The 22580-nt window shown below is 29.6% G+C and overlaps 2 protein-coding genes and 1 long non-coding RNA gene across 11 annotated transcripts in view; 1 reads left to right on the top strand and 2 right to left on the bottom strand.

Annotated features, from left to right (window-relative positions):
- Uggt (UDP-glucose-glycoprotein glucosyltransferase) lies at window positions 1-5070 on the bottom strand. The gene is made up of 3 exons (XM_075305076.1): window positions 4964-5070; window positions 4621-4904; window positions 1-4564 (listed from the first exon to the last, which is right to left on the bottom strand). Exons 2-3 carry the CDS (start codon window positions 4856-4858, stop codon window positions 165-167), a joined length of 4638 nt encoding a protein of 1545 aa, XP_075161191.1. The 5' UTR covers window positions 4859-4904; window positions 4964-5070; the 3' UTR covers window positions 1-164.
- Window positions 5071-5085: 15 nt separating this feature from the next.
- LOC142234023 (uncharacterized) lies at window positions 5086-5764 on the top strand. Its single transcript, XR_012721542.1, has 2 exons — window positions 5086-5514; window positions 5582-5764. It is a non-coding gene; the product is annotated as an uncharacterized LOC142234023 (long non-coding RNA).
- Window positions 5765-6477: 713 nt separating this feature from the next.
- Window positions 6478-22580, bottom strand: part of LOC142234021 (uncharacterized) — a 46066-nt gene continuing 29963 nt past the window's right edge. For all 9 annotated transcript variants that reach the window (XM_075305085.1, XM_075305080.1, XM_075305082.1 and 6 more), the window contains 2 exons: window positions 17021-17146; window positions 6478-6934 (listed from right to left, as the gene is read on the bottom strand). In XM_075305085.1, the coding sequence (XP_075161200.1) occupies window positions 6822-6934; window positions 17021-17146 (239 nt within the window). In that variant the 3' untranslated portion in view covers window positions 6478-6821. The remainder of the gene's footprint in view (window positions 6935-17020; window positions 17147-22580) is intronic.

The following is a 22580-nucleotide window of genomic DNA, read 5'->3' as shown; positions in this document are numbered from 1 at the left end:
TTTAAGTATAGAATTTTAGGAATGTTATTTTGCAAACCCTTAAGCATTGGGTTCTTTACATACTATAACATCCATGGCTTTATTCACAAATCTTAAATATTAATTTTAAGAACAAAAAAAAACAAAAAAAAAGGAATTTACTAGATTTTGGATGTCACCTAAATTCACAGTTCGCTATGTTTGAAAGTATCGTCGGAGTCCGGAGCTTGTTTTTCGCTTCTTTCGCTGTTAATATCGTGTTGCTCCAGATTTTCGTGATCCTCTATGCGAGCCATTAGAGATTTTACCTCTGCATCGTAGTCTTTCCATTCGGGTACAATACGCTGAGCTGCAGTTAATTTTGCTTCCTTTGTCATAGGATTGTTGCATAGATCAATGACTTTAGCATTTTTGAAGGCACTATCGCTGCACCACGTTTGACACCACAACCATTCGTCCGGCAAAGACTTGATGGCAACTTGATGAATCATATTATTGGGCAAGTCTTGATCGAGGTTACTTAAACTATTTGGATCTTGGCTCAGAGCTTGATATTGGCCGCGCAAACGATCTCCTGCTGCAATCTTACGGAATCGTCTTAAGTCTACAACATACAAAGCGGAAATGTGATAGCGCCTTCCCATTAGATGAGATTTCCAATAGCCCTGTTTCCAGAAACGGAATCCTTCCATTTCTTTTCGTGAATCACAGAATGGTGTGTAAGCATAGGGAGCACCTCCCAAATCCATGTCATATAAGTCTTTTAAATCTGCCCGCACAATGGCATCGGCGTCCACGAATATAATCTTACGTACATTCAATGGGAAAAGCACATCGAGGAAAAGTATTTTATAGCCCCATATGGTTCTTTGCTTTTCTGTTTGCTGATGCAGCCATCTGGGCCACTTGTATTGGACCAATTCATATTGGAAACCATATTCTTTAGCCATATGTGGTAAAAAGTCGGTAAACTGGGGTGACAAATAGTTTTTCAAAAACCAGAATTTTACTGGAGATTTTGTATGTTTCATGGCAGATACCATCATTATCCTTAACAGGCGTTCATACAGATGTCCCGAGGCTACAGAGAAAATATTTATTGTATCTTTATCTTCATCATCGGATGTTGAGCCACCGCCAAAAGAATTGGCTATAGAATTCCATATACCCGATTGTTGTTGGTCACCATCGTCCTCTAAGAGATCAGCATTTGCCATGCCAGGCTTTTTAGTTACTCTCATTTTAATGACATGAGATTTCAGTGAACTTATCACGACTTGAGTATTTCCGTTTTTATGCAATGTGTTGGGACCCTCGGCATGGGTTATCTGATATATATCTGTGGATTTACCTTCGCGCAGACGCAATGTCCAAACACCAGGATTAGCTTTTAATTGGAAATATCCCAAATTGGCCATTACTATTGTATCCACTAAAGTCGGGTTTTCCATTGTACCCAACGTGATTTGTAAACCTCTTGGTGGGGCTCCAGTTGAACTGTCAAAACAGTGGCCTTCCAGTAGCAGATATTCCAACTCACATTCACTATGGACCGGACCATTAATGTCACTTAATTTTATATTGTCCAAATCGTATACAGAACGCACTACTTCCACTAACCAATTTTCAGGAACTTGAAGATTTTGGGTTAATAAGGAATTTGCTGGCACTCCAGTGAATTTAGCGAAAGGACCTTCGGATAACTCCCCACTGGGTAAAAATTGAACTTCTGGTTCTACAACATATCTGTAGAAATTCTTAACGGGCATGTCACTGTGTTGGCTTACTGGAGTGAGATAAACTTTCATGTTACAATTGATGGTTTGGCGTAGCAATATCAATATTGGTGCCAGCTTTTGGGCACTTCTGGAGGCTGGGTCTACAATAGCGCTAACATCAAAGCTGGGCAGATCTTTACGATTCGATGATAATTTTACCACCGAGTGAGCATCTTTGACATCTTCCGGTATCTTAAATCTCGTCTTGGTTTGTCTGGATATCAAGGAGGTATACAATTTTAATAAGGTGTCACTATCGAAATTCGAGTCAATTTCATCGGCATTCTGTTTTAGAGCTTTACGTAATTTATCGGCATATTGTATGGCATTAAAGCGGTCGATTAAACCAAAATCTTCGATGCCAAATTGTTCAGAATCCAACATGGGTCCAATAATTTTACCATTGCCTATAACTAATCTATCCGCAGCATTTAGATTTAGAACTCTTTGTGAATAGACCCTTAATATTTTCATATGAAGTTCTGTTGATGATATAATTTCGTTCACTGCTTCAGGTATTTGCCATTTGTCTGAAGGCTGTTTTAGAAGTTTGAGGACAAAATCTGTGGCATCTTTGGGTTTTAAGGTTTGTTGTGCTGCCCATGCTAATCTGTTGAGATTGTCCTTTCTTCCAACATTCGATCCCTCGACATTAGGAATAAATGCAACTCTCACACTGGATCCAGCTCGTACATATTGCAAGGCGTTTCTTAGCAGTTCTTTGCCATTTTCCTTTTCCAAATCTCCGAAAACCCAAAGCGTGAGGAAATGCAATTTCGTTTCCCCAATAGTCTCAAAAGAATGCTTTCCCTCGAAGTATTTTATATTCTTCAGCAATGTTGCAGTCATGTCGCGATTCGAAAGTAGTGCTAGTGCTTTAACATTTGAAAGATCGTCATGGGGAGAGCCAGTCAAATCTAAGAATTTTGCGTTTTCATTATTACCCAAAACTCGTTGGTTCAAATGAGGCATAACATGAGGTTGATTCATTAGGTAGTCCAAAATTTCCTCGGAATCTGTTAGATCGCCACGGTATACTGCTTTCTGTAATGTGGTAGTTTGCTGAATGATTTCTGAGAATATGGTTTCTTCAAAATCGCTATCGGACGATAAGATATTGCTTTGCATTGGTACACCATTTAGAAGAGCCTGGGGAGAATCTGTGAAGCCAAGACGTTCTACAAATTCCAGGGCCAACTGTCTGCCGTAATCGTAGTCGGAATCTTCATCCAAAATATCATCGATCGCTGATCCTGAGAGTCTATCAAAAGTTTTTTTCAGTTGAGACTTGATATGTTTACGGGTCACTACTTGCTGGGCACCAACATCTGCAAATATATCTGTTAAAAAGCTCAAAGCTGAGCGGGCATCTTTTTTCTGCATCACATAATTGAAGGCACACGATATGGACAAATAATCCACTTTGCTACTCTCAGAGGATTTGCGGGAATCAAAAACTAGACCCAAGCGCACAGGTGCCATGTGTAATACGAAGCTTTCAGCGAGCTTTATAAGACTACGACTTGTTGGTTGGAGAGGATCTACCACTAACACTAAATTGAAGACATTTTTACGAATGTTTCTCAACATTCCCGGAAATGTGGGTCTCAGCAAATCCATAACGCTCGATGGCCATCGTCTGTACTGAACATCCTGTTCAATGTCATTAATCCATGTGATTGCTGAATCTCTAATATCAATAGCAAACTCTTTCGATCCCGATCCAGAAAAGTCCAAAGCTAAAAGAGAAGATGCCAAACTGCCCTTGACTTGGCTCTTGTGAAGACTTTCCAAAACTCGCACCTCCGATCGTAATGTCTCAATCAAAGAATTCAAATCCATACTATCGGCATCAAAGAAAAGGCCATTCACAAATAAAGCTCCATCTGGTGGCACAATGTTAAGGCTTCTTCCAAAAACTTCAGTATTATGCTTAACTTCATTTCTCATTTGTTCACTTATTTTGTGGCTCAATAATGTTCGGGCTTGCATAGGAAAGTTATGAGCTGTATATTGTAGAATCTTAAGGGCTTCTTCTCCGTCGATTTCCGCTATAGCTTGAGCCGCATGCAACCCTAGATCTTGGAATTCCCAGGCTTTTAGCTGAGCTATTTCGTCGTTTCCTTGTAACAGGGTTAGTCGAAATTTGTCCAAGAAGTGACTCATTGTAGGAAATCGTTCTTTCAACACATTAAAATCGAAACCTTGAATTTCCATTTCAGCACCAGCTGATGAATCTTCCTCTTTACTTCCACCATCCGCTGGTTTGGGGGCATCATCTTGTGATTTATATTCCGTAGATTTGAGATGTAATTCCACTCCATAACCTGAGAGACGAACCCGTTTTCGACCTTCTCTTATTGCAGATGATAAATAATGACGAGCTACATATCGTATACTTCCCGAGAGGGCTTTTGCTGTCAAAAGATGATGATATTGAGTGAATGCCGGTGTACCAAAGTCTCCGTACAATACAACTGTCCGAGTATTATTTTCAGAGCCAGGATATATATGGTCAAAAGCATATGTTTCAATAGGAGCTTCCAAGGACTTATCTTCCTTCGAAGAACTTATTTTTTTCCTCACCTCCTCAAAATTGCAAATTATTTCAGAGCCAATGTGAACAAACGTATTGGCTTCCATGCAAGAACTCTTATTCAGAACTTCAGCAGCTATTTGGAAATGTGTCTGTATTCTTGGTGTTAAACTATGCATTGAAACAACAAGTTTCATTAGGGGAATTTGTACATCGGTTAAACCATTTCGGACTAATTTAAGGGCGGCATTGTAACTTTGAGACTCCGTATCTGGAAGATGAAAATGGATGCTTAAAATGAATACTTTCGTTATACCAGAGTTTTACCATAGCTTGAGAGCGGTGTATCAAGATCTGTTGCCTCCTTTACGAAATCCCAATACAAGTTGGGATTTTCATCAGCCAAATACTCTGAAATTTCCAAGTGTATGGGTGTTTGTTCCCATTTTGCATTTACCAAAGTTGTAATAGGATAACTTTTGCTACTCGTTCCATAACAAATAGCTGCCAAACTAATCAATGAGGCCAGAAAAAGGATTTTTTCACTGTGGATGATCATTTTCATCTCTTGGAAGTAATTATTCTTTACACTTTTAATACATAATATTAACCTGAGAAGAAACACACGATTATTATGAACCCTATATAACAATGAATTTTATTTTTTTACTTGTCTTATACTCTATAATATTCTTTGCAAAATTTCCAAAAACTGATGTGGCACAAAGAATTAGCCGGATAATTTACTTGTTTAATTAGCGGAAAAGTAAAGTAACGTAAACACTGCCAGAGTACGTAGGCGATGCGAAGAGCAAAGCCGATTAGTTTGGAAATAATAACTGTCATTATGGCTGACATGGGGCCGAAACACAACCAAAGATTCTAGAGTCGGCGACAATTTTGTTTGAATGAACATTTTAAAGCTGTTGTGCACCTCTTGCGAAAGGTGCATACCTACCCTGCCAGCATTTCAAAGTTCCATTTCATCTTCATCGCTACCACAGACTCGTAAATGTCACTACAACCATCCTACTGTGATGGGGGGCAGCATATCATAAAGTACACAATGTACTTCATACATGTATTTTGCCATCACTACTTTTACAAAAGCCATTTTATTTTTTGTGAAACGCCAAGCGCAACCAGCTTGTTATATTTTATTTAAATAAAAACGAAAATAAAGTTCTGCAAACATAGATTTTACGCTTAAAATTGTGAAAGGTATATTGGTGAACAATTTTTGATTTTCCAAATGGAATAAAGTGATTGTTTTTCAAATATTTTACAGACACGCTGCCTCCATCGAATAAAAACACTGGCTGATAGACGCTGTAACATGTAACTCGCTACTTGTAACTCTACATCATCATTAATGCAAAAAATTATGTTAAATGTGATGTGATAGTGGTATAAATGTTATATTTTTAAGAATTTGTAAATGATTAATCAGATTAATACATATCTAAACAAACGTGTTTTACTCGATCACAATGATTCTTTTACCACTATCTTAAAATGTGCTTTTTCTGATTGTTTGGAGGGTCTCTTATTGGCGTCGTTCTAAATTGATCTATAAAGGCACCTAATAATTGCACTCATGCGAAACCTTTTTGTAGTAACTTGGCGTGGTACAACTTCTCAATAGTGACGGCGCTTTTCCGACGAGTTTTTGATATCGTATATGATTGTTTTCGACGTACTGGGGATTCTCAGAAGCGCCCCCAAATTCAAAAAATGTTGGCAGGGTATTTATTATAACGGAATTTTCGGTAGCGTTAAATTCCGCATTCTAGTAAGCAGCTCTAATGAAGTTTTTGTCCATAACAGGGTTGTCAAAAGCATATATAGGAGATATGACCTTTTATATTTAATTCCATGTATGCATCTCAAACAGAAATTTCTTTTAAGACCAGTACTGCGTGGTTCACATGCGGGACCAACAATGTTCAGGGTAACTTTACTGTTATTTTAAGGAAAGATAAATTTCTGTTTTTGCAAATTTCGACCATTCATTCCACGTTATGTTGGATTTTGCAAATAAAAGCCTTATCTTTATTGTTATTATGTACTTGCAATTTTGGTTTCCACTAGTGAAATACTTCAGTGAGGCTCCCAGCAATATTTTTGAAATCCCACAGATTGTAATAGAAACTCAAGTTAATTCAAACGGTGCCCAAAAGAGAATTATAACAAATAGATTAAGTTTATTCGATTTAGCTTTAACATTTAATAACTATTATGCATATACGATATAATGTTTACAATTTATTTATTACAAGTAACTACAGTAAATAGTTGACAAAACATTGCATATAAGATAACTGGTATGACTAGTAAAGTAACATTCATAAATATATACATTTATTTTATTGTGTATGTGTGCATACATATAAATAAAAAAATTTCCGCTGCTAAGAATGTTAATCAGATTACAATTATTATATATTTATTGTAACTTTTTTTTTTATTCTTAATGTAACTAAACTCAAATGTTGGAGAGATATTGTTGCTTAGGTAGGTAGGTGTTTTTAGAAATGCAATTTTCTAATTAACAGATACATAAATACGATAACAAGTGCACTGTAATTGTAATACATTTTGTCATTCCTATGTAGACTGGTTGAAGATGATATGTGACGCCCTGTAATTAGAAGAATACATAAAAATAATAATTATTATATATTTCTTTTATGAAAATATATGCAGTTTATTCGTTTTAATATTTCTAAAAATATTATTTTTTTCTGCTCCAGTGTTCAAAATGGTTTTTGGGATAATTAAATAAAAAAAATTAAGTTTTCTATAGAAAATTTTGTCAAAATTTGAGTTCTATAGAAAATTTTGTCAAAATTTTATTTCTATAGAAAATTTTATCGAAATTTTATTTCTATAGAAAATTTTGTCAAAATTTTATTTCTATAGAAAATTTTGCAAAAATTTTATTTCTATAGAAAATGTTGTCAAAATTTGATTTCTATAGAAAATTTTGTACAAATTTTATGTCTATAGAAAATTTTGTCAAAATTTTATTTCGTATGCCACTGTCAAATCATCGATTTGAATTCAGTTGGCTGGGTTTATTTTGAGCGTGCCTACTCTTCTTTTTCCATTCGTTTTGTTTTGTTATTGTTGGTTTTGTTCTTTAAGCATTGTTGTTGTTTTTATTGCAGCTTAAAACCATACATTGACTAAACTACAAGTGTAGCTTAACCAACAGAGGAAAAGAATGCTTGTCAAATTTATTTGGGCAAAGCCCTATAGACTGCAAGGTGGTTGGATGGACGCATGTTTCGGAATTACCACATTCCTCATCAGCATCCTCTACTTGCAGCAAAACTATCAACCAATTATCAGAATAAATTCAGGCAGTTTATTAAACCCAACAAAAACCACACTTGAACCCTCCGAAAAAGGGTTTACATTGATAGCCGGCTTATGCTGTGCGTCCATCCAACCATCTTGCAGTCTATAGGGCTTTGCCCAAATAAATTTGACAAACATTCTTCTCCTCTGTTGGTTAAGCTACACTTGTAGTTTAGTCAATGTATGGTTTTAAGCTGCAATAAAAAACAACAACAATGCTTAAAGGACAAAACCAACAATTACAAAACAAAACGAATGAACATTTTATTTCTATAGAAAACTTTGTTAAAATTTTATTTCTATAGAAAATTTTGTCCAAATTTTATTTCAATAGAAAATTTTGTCAAAATTTTTTTTCTATAAAAAATTTTGTCAAAATTTTATTTCTATAGAAAATTTTGTCAAAACTTTATTTCTATAGAAAATTTTGTCAAAATTTTATTTCTATAGAAAATTTTGTCAAAACTTTATTTCTATAGAAAATTTTGTCAAAATTTTATTTCTATAGAAAGTTTTGTTAAAATTTTATTTCTATAGAAAATTTTGTTAAAATTTTATTTCTATAGAAAATTTTGCCAAAATTTTATTTCTATAGAAAATTTTGTTAAAATTTTATTTCTATAGAAAATTTTGTCAAAATTTTATTTCTATAGAAAATTTTGTCAAAATTTTATTTCTATAGAAAATTTTGCCAAAATTTTATTTCTATAGAAAATTTTGTCAACATTTTATTTCTATAGAAAATTTTGTCAAAATTTTATTTCTATAGAAAAATTTTTATTTTAGCTAAAAACGATAGCTTTCCATTTATGGTTCAATTTCTTTGAGTGTATTATTTGGAAATGTAATTGAGAGTGGTCCTATAAACCATCATATCTGATATTATTTATTGTTATAAATTTGCAAGTGATATAAAATTAATTTTAATTATTTATTTTCATTCTTCAGTATTTTATATGCTGTTACTCATGTTAATGGTTCATTTAACACCTCATTTCTAATTAAGTTAGCAAATAAAGCAAAAAAAAAAAAAATCAAAAAGTACTACTTCCCCATTAGAATACAGCACCAACCGATGTCTGTTAATATAAAGCATGTGCTTCAAAAAATAAAAATGGGAAAAAATAAACATTTACACAAATCAAAAGTTTTGATGGAAACATAAATAAATTTTGAGCTATAACATATGATGTTTGGCAAAGTTCATATTGAAAACTGTATTATTTAATTACCACCTTTCGAAATCAGTTCTTTGAAGATTATTTAGCAGGTATTAATGGGGAAAAATGAGCAAAATATATTGAATATTTCCAAATAATATGAACAGGAAATGGTTTCATCGAATCATAAAAATAACATTGAAAAATTGTTTATTATATATACAGTGAAACCTCTGACCATGTTTGGGAGCTGTCCGGGTTTCAGAGTGTCCAAGTTTGAGAGGTTTCACTGTATATTCATTTTTTATTTATAGATAGCTTAAGCTGTAGCTAATATTCCCCATTAAGATCTATACACTTTTGCATGAGTTTCAACCAATTGTTGAAGCACATTTACCACTTCGATTGAGGTATCTCCAAAACATGCATTCTGACCGGATCAACCACGAATTCGACCAATTCACTCGAACAAATTGTTTGGGATCTTACCACGGTTGATACTCGTGCCAAAAATAATCTACCAAAATTTGAAGAAAATTTTAACATAAATCTACCAAATTAAAGAACAATTTTATTTTTAAAATTTTTATAAAATTGTTGTGTTTATTATAAAAAAAATGTTTTTCTTTTACCAAAAATTTAATTCTATAGAACATTTTGTCAACATTTAATTTCTATAGAAAATTTTGTCAAAATTGTATCTCTATAAAAAATTTTGTCAAAATTTTTTTTTCTATAGAAAATTTTGTCAAAATTTTATTTCAATAGAAAATTTTGTCAACATTTAATTTCTATAGAACATTTTGTCAAAATTTTATTTCTATAGAAAATTTTGTCAAAAAAATTTGGAAGTCGTTCTAAAGGCACAACTTTAAAAGCGCTTCTAGAAATGTCCTCGGGAGCCATCCCGGTACAATGGTTAGCACACCTTGCATACATAGGGTCGTGGGTTCAACCCAGGTTTCGACCAAACACCAAAAGTGGAGCCACCGTGGTGCAATGGTTAGCATGCCCGCCTTGCATACACAAGGTCGTGGGTTCGATTCCTGCTTCGACCGAACACCAAAAAGTTTTTCAGCGGTGGATTATCCCACCTCAGTAATGCTGGTGACATTTCTGAGGGTTTCAAAGCTTCTCTAAGTGGTTTCACTGCAATGTGGAACGCCGTTCGGACTCGGCTATAAAAAGGAGGTCCCTTGTCATTGAACTTAATATGGAATCGGGCAGCACTCATTGATAAGAGAGGAGTTCACCAATGTGGTATCACAAAGGACTGAATAGTCTAAGTGAGCCTGATACATCGGGCTGCCACCTAACCTAACCTAAACACCAAAAGTGGATTATCGCCTCTCAGTAATGCTGGTGACATTTCTGAGTGTTTCATAACTTCTCTAAGCGGTTTCACCGCAATGTCGAAAGCCGTTCGGGTGCGCTTTTTTCATTTTTCAAGGAATAATTTTTACTTTATCAGCTGGAATGTATTAAAAATAATAAAAAAAATTAAAAATTATTTATTTAACGCCGTTCGGACTCGGCTATAAAAAGGAGGTCCCTTGTCATTGAGCTTAACATGGAATCGGGCAGCACTCATTGATAAGAGAGGAGTTCACCAATGTGGTATCACAAAGGACTGAATAGTCTAAGTGAGCCTAACCTAAACACCAAAAGTGGATTATCGCCTCTCAGTAATGCTGGTGACATTTCTGAGTGTTTCATAACTTCTCTAAGCGGTTTCACCGCAATGTGGAAAGCCGTTCGGGTGCGCTTTTTTCATTTTTCAAGGAATAATTTTTACTTTATCAGCTGGAATGTATTAAACATAATAAAAAAAATTATAAATTATTTATTTAGGAAAATATCACAGAATTTTATAATCCACATCCAAAACACTGTATTCGGATCACATCTTAGGAGTCATGAAAATTCAATGTAACGGGCGCCCTATGACAAACCCATGTTAAATTGATCGCTTTTGCACCAATTTTGCACCACACCGGATCCAAAAAGAACATATTTAAATTTTTTTTTGGTGACGCTTTTTTGCTGGGTACTTGTTTCGTATTGTGATTAGATGAGCCACCCTAATACACATTTTTATTCATAGCCTATTTAGTTTGATTTTTATGGTCATTACTTCAAATGTTTAGACCCACCGCCCCCACATTTAATAGGAATGTTGTAAATTATACATCGTTATTATTTAAACGCATGATTAAATAATAATTTTTTTAAAATAATTTTTACTTTACCAGCTGGAATGTATTAAAAATAATAAAAAAATTTAAAAATTTTTTATTTAGGAAAATATCACAGAATTTTATAATCCACATCCAAAACTCTGTATTAGGATGTCATGAAAATTCAGTGTAACGGCCGTCCTATGACAAAACCATGTTAAATTGATCGCTTTTGCACCAATTTTGCACCACTTCCGGATCCAAAAAGAACATATTAAATTTTTTTTTTGGGTGACGCTTTTTTGCTGGGTACTTGTTTCGTATTGTGATTAGATGAGCCACCCTAATACACATTTTTATTCATAGCCTATTTAGTTTGATTTTTATGGTCATTACTTCAAATGTTTAGACCCACCGCCCCCACATTTAATAGGAATGTTGTAAATTATACATCGTTATTATTTAAACGCATGATTAACGTGAGGAATTCACGGCATCATCAAAATATTTATTAGCACTAGCCACCCAGCCAGCTAAGCAACACCTTAACTGTGAAAATTCTATAAAATAAATTATATGCTAGATTTTTGTTTCACCAATTCGAAAGAAAATTAGGGAAAACTGGAAATCCAACGAAGTATGAGACTATGGCGATTGAAACTTTCATTGAAGTCAAGAGACAATTTTTTTTTGATGGGGGCTAGCAGTGGTGAATTCCTGGGCCTGGTTATTCTACAATTCCTCTTCGAATCGGGAATATTATTTAGGTATAGTACAATCGTGATCGTTTTGCCCATGGATCACACATTGTGACTCTCACAAAACGGTAGATACGGCCTTTCCGGTCGATAGCACAGTTTTCGACTTCTGTCATGCACTGTGTACCAGTGGACTTAAGTTTGGGCCAGTGTCCGGTCCAAAAAACTTCCAAACACAAAAATATTATTTTGCTAAATTTTATTTCTATAGAAAATTTTGTAAAAAGTTTATTTCTATAGACAATTTTGCCAAAAGTTTATTTCTATACAAAATTTTGTAAAAATTTTATTTCTATAGAAATCTTGTCAAAATCTTATTTATATAGAAAATTTTGTCAAAATTTTATTTCTATAGAAAATTTTGTCAAAATTTTATTTCTATAGAAAATTTAGTTAAAATTTTATTTCTATAGAAAACTTTGTTAAAATTTTATTTCTATAGAAATTTTTGTCAACATTTTATTTCTATAGAAAATTTTGTTAAAATTTTATTTCTATAGAAAACTTTGTTAAAATTTTATTTTTATAGAAAATTTTGTCAACATTTTATTTCTATAGAAAATTTTGTCAACATTTTATTTCTATAGAAAATTTTGTCAACATTCTATAGACAATTTTTCCAAAATTTTATTTCTATAGAAAATTTTGTCAAAATCTTATTGCTATAGACAATTTTGTCAAAATTTTATTTTTATAGAAAATTTTGTCAAAATTTTATTTCTATAGAAAATTTTGTCAAAATTTTATTTCTATAGAAAATTTAGTTAAAATTTTATTTCTATAGAAAACTTTGTTAAAATTTTATTTCTATAGAAATTTTTGTCAACATTTTATTTCTATAGAAAATTTTGTTAAAATTTTATTTCTATAGAAAACTTTGTTAAAATTTTATTTTTATAGAAAATTTTGTCAACATTTTATTTCTATAGAAAATTTTGTCAACATTTTATTTCTATAGAAAATTTTGTCAACATTCTATAGACAATTTTTCCAAAATTTTATTTCTATAGAAAATTTTGTCAAAATCTTATTGCTATAGACAATTTTGTCAAAATTTTATTTTTATAGAAAATTTTGTTAAAATTTTATTTCTATAGAAAATTTTGTTAAAATTTTATTTCTATAGACAATTTTGTCAAAATTTTATTTCTATAGACAATTTGTTTAGTAAAAATCGTATTTCTATAGAAAATTTAGTTAAAATGTTATTTCTATAAACATTTTGTTAAAATTTTATTTTTATAGAAAATTTTGTCAAAATTTATTTCTATAGAAAATTTTTGTTAAAATGTTATTTATATAAAAAATTTTGTCAAAATTTTATTTTTATAGAAAATTTTGTTAAAATTTTATTTCTATAGAAAATTTTGTTAGTATTTTATTTCTATAGAGAATTTTGTCAAAATTTTATTTCTATATAAAATTTGTTTAGTAAAAATCGTATTTCTATCGAAAATTTTGTTAAAATGTTATTTCTATAAAAAATTTTGTTAAAATTTTATTTTTATAGAAAATTTTGTCAAAATTTTATTTCTATAGAAATTTTGTCAAAATTTTATTTCTATAGAAAATTTTGTCAACATTGTATTTCTATAGAAAATTTTGTCAAAATTTTATTTCTATAGAAAATTTTGTCAAAATTTTGTTTCTATAGAAAATTTTGTTAAAATGTTATTTCTATAAAAAATTTTGTTAAGATTTTATTTTTATAGAAAATTTTGTCAAAATTTATTTCTATAGAAAATTTTGTTAAAATGTTATTTCTATAAAAAATTTTGTCAAAATTTTATTTTTATAGAAAATTTTGTTAAAATTTTATTTCTATAGAAAATTTTGTTAAAATTTTATTTCTATAGACAATTTTGTCAAAATTTTATTTCTATATAAAATTTGTTTAGTAAAAATCGTATTTCTATAGAAAATTTTGTTAAAATGTTATTTCTATAAAAAATTTTGTTAAAATTTTATTTTTATAGAAAATTTTGTCAAAATTTTATTTCTATAGAAATTTTGTCAAAATTTTATTTCTATAGAAAATTTTGTCAACATTTTATTTTTATAGAAAATTTTGTCAAAATTTTATTTCTATTGAAAATTTTGTCAAAATTTTGTTTCTATAGAAAATTTTGTCCAAATTTTATCTCTATAGAAAATTTTGTCAAAATCTTATTGCTATAGAAAATTTTGTCAAAATGTTATTTCTATACACTCAAAAAAAAGTGAACTCTCTATTTCACTAAAGCCAATTTAACTTTATATTAGTTCATAGAATCATTATGTTTGGAAAAAGTTTACTTTACTCAAATAATTTTTTGCGTACGTTAGTTAAATGAACTAAAACACAGGAAAAAATTATACAAAAATAAAGCATAAAGGTTTCCTAATTTCGTATTTCTCACAAAATAGTTCATTATTTCTTTAAATTTGTAAATTTTACCAAAAATGTGTCCATCATGAACTTCGTATGGCACTAAAGACATTCTTGCAATTTTGAACTCCAAGATTTCTCTTAAAACAAAAAAATTTTCTTTAACAAGTGCAAAAACTTAGTTATGTCTAATAAATTTTCTTGAATTTGTTGAAAACTATTTACTTATTTTTACCATATCGGAGTGATGCCAGCGCTTGTAATACTGTTTAGTTAAAATTTTCTAAAAAAATTCAAAATTTTCTAAAATTAATCGAAAGTTATCTTTCCTGGTGGGTTCACTGTTTTTTCAGTGTAGAAAAAAAAACATAAAAATAAAAATATTTCTATAAAAGTTTGTGAAGTACCTCTTAGTTGGAGAGGAATATTTTGCAAAATCTACCAAAGCATCAAGAATTCTACCAATCTACCAAACAGTAAAAAAATTTACCATTTTTAGTAGAAATCTACCAACAGTGGGCCCATATCCGGCGGCCTACAGCAGTAAGAAAAATCGGTTACGTGTGGGTCTATGCAGGCCATGAGAGGGTATATGGAATTGCAGTAGTTTTTTATGTCCTATTGAGGAACTTAAGAAAGCATTGTGATTCCGCAAACCATAAAAAAAGGAGCGAAAATTTTAGATTTTTTAAGCGCGTTTGCCCAGGTGATTTTTGAAATTCCTACTTCTCAACTCTGTAGCTCACCTTCAATCCGCGTCTGTCAATTGCTTTTCACATATGTGCAAATTTAGAAATGTGTGTATATCACCCACTATATTCTTTTAGATACCAACCCCATTTGACTTCTTCTTTTGGTTTTTTTCTCCAAGGCCAAATGGTTATAAACATTTGTTTTTCAAATTCATTGTCATATTTACGTTTGAAGTATAGTTTGAGGCTTAACATTGTTTTAGAAACGTGTGGCATATTTTAAGGCAAAGGACATGCTAATTCTTGCCAAATATAAACATCTTTACGACGACATTTCTCTACTTGTCTTAGCTATAGATTACCAAAAGCACTGCCTCTTTGGCATAATGAACAGCAAGAAGATGAGCTTAATTATTAGGAACAAGGCTATGCCTATTTATACAGCATTACGACAACCAGGTTAACAAGAAATATTAGAACATTTTTCTTTTATTATTTTTTTAAATCAATAGCAATTAAACGAGACTGAGTGGCTTCTTGAGCGCAAACCCAAATGATAATGGATATAGATATTTCAAAGAATGGAAAGGCTAATAAAAACAAGATGGATGTTATTTTAAGTATGGGTACACGTCACGGTTGCCACTCGAGCCAAAAATAATCTACTAAAATTTAGAGAAATATTTACCAAAAACTATCAAACAAAAAATTATTATTTTGTTAAATTGTATTGCTATAGAAAATTTTGTCAAAATTTTATTCCTATCGAAAATTTTGTAAAAAGTTTGTCAAAATTTTATTTCTTTAGAAAATTTTGTCAAAATTTTATTTCCATAGAAAATTTTGTCAAAATTTTATTTCTATAGAAAATTTTGTCAAAATTTTATTTCCATACAAAATTTTGTCAAAATTTTATTTCCATAGAAAAATTTGTCTACATTTTATTTCCATAGAAAAATTTGTCTACATTTTATTTCTATAGAAAATATTGTCAAAATTTTATTTCTATAGAAAATATTGTCAAAATTTTATTTCTATAGAAAATTTTGTCAAAACTTTATTTCTATAGAAAATTTTGCCAACATTTTATTTCTATAGAAAATTTTGCCAACATTTTATTTCTATAGAAAATTTTGTAAAAATTTTATTTCTATAGAAAATTTTGTAAAAAATGTATTTCTATAAAAAATTTTGTCAAAATTTTTAATATATATTTTGATAATTGGTTGATAGTTTTGCTGCAAGTAATGGATGCTGATGAGGAATGTGGTAATTCCGAAACGTTCGTCCATCCAACCATCTTGCAGTCTATAGGGATTTGCCCAAATAAATTTGACAGACATTCTTTTCCCCTATTGGTTAAGCTACACTTGTAGTTTAGTCAATGCATGGTTTTAAGCTGAAATCAAAAACAACAACAATGATTAAAGAAAGAAACCAACAACAAAACAAAACGAATGAAAAAAAAAGAGGAAGCACGCTCAAAATAAACCCAGACAACTGCACTCAAATCGATGATTTGATGGTGGCAAAGGAAAAGAGAAATATTTGTATGAATTTATTTCAGCATAAGCCGGCCTTTTGTAAAACCTTTTTTCGGAAGGTGCAAGTGTGGTTTACTTTTGGGTTTAGTGAACTGCCTGAATTTATTCTGATAATTGGTTGATAGTTTTTCTGCAAGTAGAGGATGCTGATGAGGAATGTGGTAATTCCGAAACGTGCATCCATCCAACCATCTTGCAATCTATAGGGCTTTGCCCATATACATTTGACAAATATTCTTTTCCTTGGTTAAGCTACACTTGTAGTTTAGTCAATGCATGGTTTTAAGCTGAAATCAAAAACAACAAAATTTTATTTCTATAGAAAATTGTGTCCACATTTTATTTCTATAGAAAAAAATACAACAAAAATAAAAAATACAAATATTTTTATAAAAGTTTGTGAAGTAACTCTTAATTGGAGAGGAATATTTTGCAAAATCTACCAAACCAACAAGAATTCTACCAAACAGTGGAAAATCTATCATTTTTGGTAGAATTCTACCAACTGTGTGGTACACGTACGAAAAAAGTCTTCTCCATATGTTTCGAGTAAAACATATGAAATAAAATTTTGTTCATATTCATGCTCTGGGTTTACTAAGCATAACATATGCCATAAATACTGGAAAATCGGTAAATATGAAGTTATGCATACAGACACTTACATTCTCTGGCTAAAAGCGCTGAACAACAGCACTCCTTGACTTCTTCATATAAAAAACAGGAACCAACCGATGGCTTATAGACTTTCTCTCCCACATAACACATATGGGGCACAAAAGGCAAACCCTCTGAAATGAAAGAAACATATATATACAGATTAATTAATTTTACTCAGGATAACTCAAACAGAATAAACGTTAACAATAGAAGGGATCCTCATATTGGGTTCCATTAGGTTGGGCCGAACACATCAAATTTGTTCATACACTAAAAAAAAAGTGAAATCTCCACATCACTAAAGCCAATTTAACTTTATTTTAGTTTATGGAATTATTATGTTTGGAGAAAGTTTCCTTTACTATAATAATCTTTTGTTTACGTTAGTTAAATTAACTAAAGCCGAGGGAAAAAATATACTCAAATGAAGCATAAAGATTAACTAAATTCGTGTCTTCCACAAAATAGTTCAGAATTTCTTTAAATTTGTAAATTTTACCAAAAAGGCGTCCATCATGAACTTCGTATGTCACTAAAGACATTCTTGCAATTTTGAACTTCAAGTTTTTCCTTCAAACTACAAAATTTTATTTAACAAGTGAAAAAACTTAGTTATGTCTTATAAATTTTCTTGAATTTGTCGAAAAATATTTACTTATTTTTATGATATCGGCATGATGCCAACGTTTGTTACTGTTTAGTTAAAATTTTCTACAAATATTCAAAATTTTCTAAAATTTACCGAAAGTTTTCTTCCTGGTAGGTTCACTGTTTTTTCAGTGTAGTATCATCCAGGCTAACCTATTACACCCCCGTTATTCCCCCTTTTTATATAGATATCTGATAAAATTTTTTTGACCAATTCCCATAGGATCATTTTAATAATGGGCTCTAGCCACGATTGCCACAGTTGGTAGAGTTCTTCCAAAAATAATAGATTTTTTATTGTTTGGTAGATTGGCAGAATTCTTGATGTCTTGTTAGATTTTGCAGAACATTCCTCTCCAACTAAGAAGAACTTCACAAATTTTCTATAGAAATAAAATTTTACAAAATTTTCTATAAAAATAAAATTTTGACAAAATTTTCTATAGGAATAAAATTTTGAAAAAAATTTCTATAGGACTAAAATGTTGACAAAATTTTTATAGAACTAAAATGTTGCCAAAATTTTCTATAGTAAGAAAATTTTGACAAAATTTTCTATAGAAATAAAATTTTGAAAAAAAAAAATTCTATAAAAATAAATTTTTGAAAAATGTTCTATAGAAATAAAATTTTGATAAAATTTTCTATGGAAATAACAATTCTGATAAAATTTTCTATAGAAATAAAATGTTGACAAAATTTTTTTATAGAAAATTTTCGAAAAAAAAATTTATATAAAAATAAATTTTTGACAAAATTTTCTATAGAAATAAAATTTTGAAAAATAAGATTCTTTTATTTGGTAAAATTTTTCCAAATTTTGGTAGATTATTTATGGCTCGAGTGGCAACCGTGACTCTAGCACACCTAGACTAGGTATAGTCTTTTACAATATTAAATGCCTTTGAATTGTAAATGGTGAGCAACATATTGTATGCCTGTTTTTTAAGTGTAAAAATTCCATTATAGAAAATTTTAAAATGAAAACATTTTATTTCAATGTGATATCATTATTATTGGCAAAATGATTTCTGGCTGCCATACAAGAAACCTCATTCATTCATAACGAACGCACTCACACACCTATGTATAGTGAGTGTATGATGATATGTCGTATTTTCCATTATAAGAAACATTGATTTGTTCTCATGCACCAGAACCAAATCTATAAAAAAAAGCTTTTGGAAAAGAAAACCTATATGGACGAAAATCATGATTTTCACAATGTTGCCATGAATATAGTAGAGATGTCGTGCTGGATTGTCCTGGAAATCCCGGGATTTTGAAAATGATTTGCGGAATTCTCGAAAATGTTTAAGACCCCAGAAGATTGTAGGTTGAATGCTCATCTAAACCAGTGGGTAAAAGCTAAAGACATATGGAATTGGTATTTTGAAGATGAATCGCAGAATTGTTGAAAGTTTTCAGGGCCCATGAAGATTGTGAGTGTGCCTAAACTGAATGATAAGTTAAACAGGTAGACAAGCGAAGATTTCTTTAGATGCTAAAAATCGTGTGTCCAAAATTTTGTTCCGGAGGAAAGTATTTTTTTTACTGTTTGGTAGATTGGTAGAATTCTCGATATTTTGGTAGATTTTGCAAAATATTCCTCTCCAACTAAGAGGCATTTAAGAAATTTTAATAACAACAAACTTTTGATAAAATTTTCTATAGAAATAAAAAATTTCTATAGAAATACAATTTTGACATTTTCTATAAAAATAAAATTTTGACAAAATTTGCTATAGAAATAAAATTTTGACGAAAGTTTCTATAGAAATAAAATGTTGACAACATTTTCTATAGAAATAAAATGTTTACAAAATTTTCTATAGAAATAAAATGTTGACAACATTTTCTATAGAAATAAAATTTTGATAAAATTTTCTATAGATGATTTTTTGTTTGATAGTTTTTTGGTAGAATTTTCTTCAAATTTTGGTAGATTATTTTGGATCGATTTTCGATTTTTTTGTTAATTCCAAATATTTGAGGATATCTCCTACGGCATCACTGGTATAATGTAGCATTTAAGAAATATTTCTATTTTACATCGATGCGAATGGGATTGTGGGTTCTTATTGTTGGCGTTTCGCATCTTTTTTCGTCCATTTTCATTTGTAGAAAAAAAGTGCAATGTGTTTTCTTTCGGTACACACCCTCAACAATCTCATGCCAGGAATATCATCGACACCGGTCTACCAAGTATACTCCAAACATTTTAGTTTATTATTGTTATAATTTTCCAAAGTTCATAAATTTTTCTATGCCTTTGGATGGAAATGTTTATACTATAACTGTGTGGTTGTGTATTTTCGTTTTATTGTTGTTTTGATATTTTTAGTATAGCCAAAAATGAAAGCAAAAATATCTTGGTCAATGCAAACACTTAACGTGGCGATCAAAAATTCCAAATAAATTTTTATGAAGTCATCTTTTTTATGATGTCCAGAAGGTATTAGTGCAGTGGTGTTTATGAACTCGCACTACTGTTTAAATTCGAGGGAATAAAACCATGAGGCTAACAGAAATAGATCTACAAGGATTGCGAAATGGAAAAGAACATTATAAAGTATTTATGATAAAAACACGCAAATTAAATTTAAATATTGTAAAATTTTTTTTTAAATATTATTAACATAAAAATTTAATTTTTAAAAAACTACCCATAGAATCTCAGAGGCCCAAGAGGGTAAGCAACACATTTCCTTAGATCCAAATAATGGACATAAGCCTCTATTGTCAGGATGAAATTCTTCTAATCCTTTAATAATAGAATTGTTATACACAAATTTTGTAAATATTCGACTTTTCTGTAGGCAGGTCAACATTTTATTTCTATAGAAAATTTTGTCAAAATTTTATTTCTATAGAAAATTTTGTCAAAATTTTATTTCTATAGAAAATGTTGGTAACATTTTATTTCTATAGAAAATTTTGTTAAAATTTTAATTCTATAGAATATTTTGTCAACATTTTATTTCTATAGAATATTTTGTCAACATTTTGTTTCTATAGAAAAATTTGTCAAAATTTTATTGCTATAGAAAATTTTGGTAACATTTTATTTCTATAGAAAATTTTGTTAAAATTTTAATTCTATAGAAAATGTCAAAATTTTATTTCTATAGAAAATTTTGTCAACATTTTATTGCTATAGAAAAATTTGTCAAAATTTTATTGCTATAGAAAATTTGACAAAATTTTATTTCTGTTGTGTTTTTATTTCAGATTAAAACCATGCATTGACTAAACTACAAGTGTAGCTTAATCAACAGAGGAAAAGAATGTTTATCAAATTTATTTGGGCAAAGCCCTATAGACTGCAAGATGTTTGGATGGACGCACGTTTCGGAATTACCACATTCCTCATCAGCATCCTTTACTTGCAGCAAAACTATCAACCAATTATCAGAATAAATTCAGGCAGTTCATTAAATACAACAATGAACCACACTTGAACCTTCCGAAAAAAGGTCTTGCATGACAGCCGCCTTATGCCGAAATAAAGAACAACAACAATGCTTAAAGAACAAAACCACCAAAAAAAATATTTTATTTCTATAGAAAATTTTGTTAACATTTTTAATTCTATAGAAAATGTTGTCAAAATTTTATTTCTATAGAAAATTTTATTTCTATAGAAAATTTTGTCAAATTTTTATTTCTATAGAAAATTTTGTCAAAATTTTATTTCTATAGAAAATTTTGTCAAAATTTTATTTCTATAGTTCATTAAACCCAACAATGAAAATTTGATTTCTATAGAAAATTTTGTCAAAATTTTATTTCTATAGAAAATTTTGTCAAAATTTTATTTCTATATAAAATTTGGCAAAATTTTATTTCTATAAAAAATTTTGTCAAAATTTTATTTCTTAGAAAATTTTGTCAAAATTTTATTTCTATAGAAAATTTTGTCAAAATTTTATTTCTATAGAAAATTTTGTCAAAATTTTATTTCTATAGAATAGTTTGTAAAAATGTTATTTCTATAAAAAATTTTGTCAAAATTTTATTTCTTAGAAAATTTTGTCAAAATTTTATTTCTATAGAAAATTTTGTCAAAATTTTATTTCTATAGAAAATTTTGTCAAAATTTTATTTCTATAGAATAGTTTGTAAAAATGTTATTTCTATAAAAAATTTTGTCAAAATTTTATTTCTTAGAAAATTTTGTCAAAATTTTATTTCTATAGAAAATTTTGTCAAAATTTTATTTCTATAGAATAGTTTGTAAAAATTTTATTTCTATAGAAAATTTTGCCAACATTTTATTTCTATATAAAATTTGGCAAAATTTTATTTCTATAAAAATGTTGTCAAAATTTTATTTCTTAGAAAATTTTGTCAAAATTTTATTTCTATAGAAAATTTTGTCAAAATTTTATTTCTATAGAAAATTTTGTCAAAATTTTATTTCTATAGAAAATTTTGTCAAAATTTTATTTCTATAGAAAATTTTGTCAAAATTTTATTTCTATAGAAAATTTTGTCAAAATTTTATTTCTATAGAATAGTTTGTAAAAATTTTATTTCTATAGAAAATTTTGTCAACATTTTATTTCTATAGAAAATTTTGTCAACATTTTCGTCAAAATTTTGTTTCTGCAGATTTTTTTTCAAAATTTTTTTCTTAACCTGATAATTTTTCCAAATATTCTAACCCCATCATTACTATAGTTGCAGTTACAAACACCTATTCAATCCTACTAATACTGATAAAAACACATTTATGAATGTGTACACATACTTCCTCAAATCACTGTTGACGATTGAACATTGACGTTCCGCTAGTAAGTAAGTAATAGAACAAGTGAATATAGCCTTTTTAATATGCAAGACATAATGCAGATATGTTCAATTCTGATTTTGTTTACATACATGCCAAAGAAAAATCTATATATTCAGATATAT

The sequence above is a fragment of the Haematobia irritans genome, chromosome 4 (assembly GCF_050003625.1).
Source record: "Haematobia irritans isolate KBUSLIRL chromosome 4, ASM5000362v1, whole genome shotgun sequence".
NCBI lineage: Eukaryota > Metazoa > Arthropoda > Insecta > Diptera > Muscidae > Haematobia > Haematobia irritans.
The sequence above is the reverse complement of the archived record's forward strand: the minus strand, read 5'-3'. Positions and strand labels throughout refer to the sequence as shown.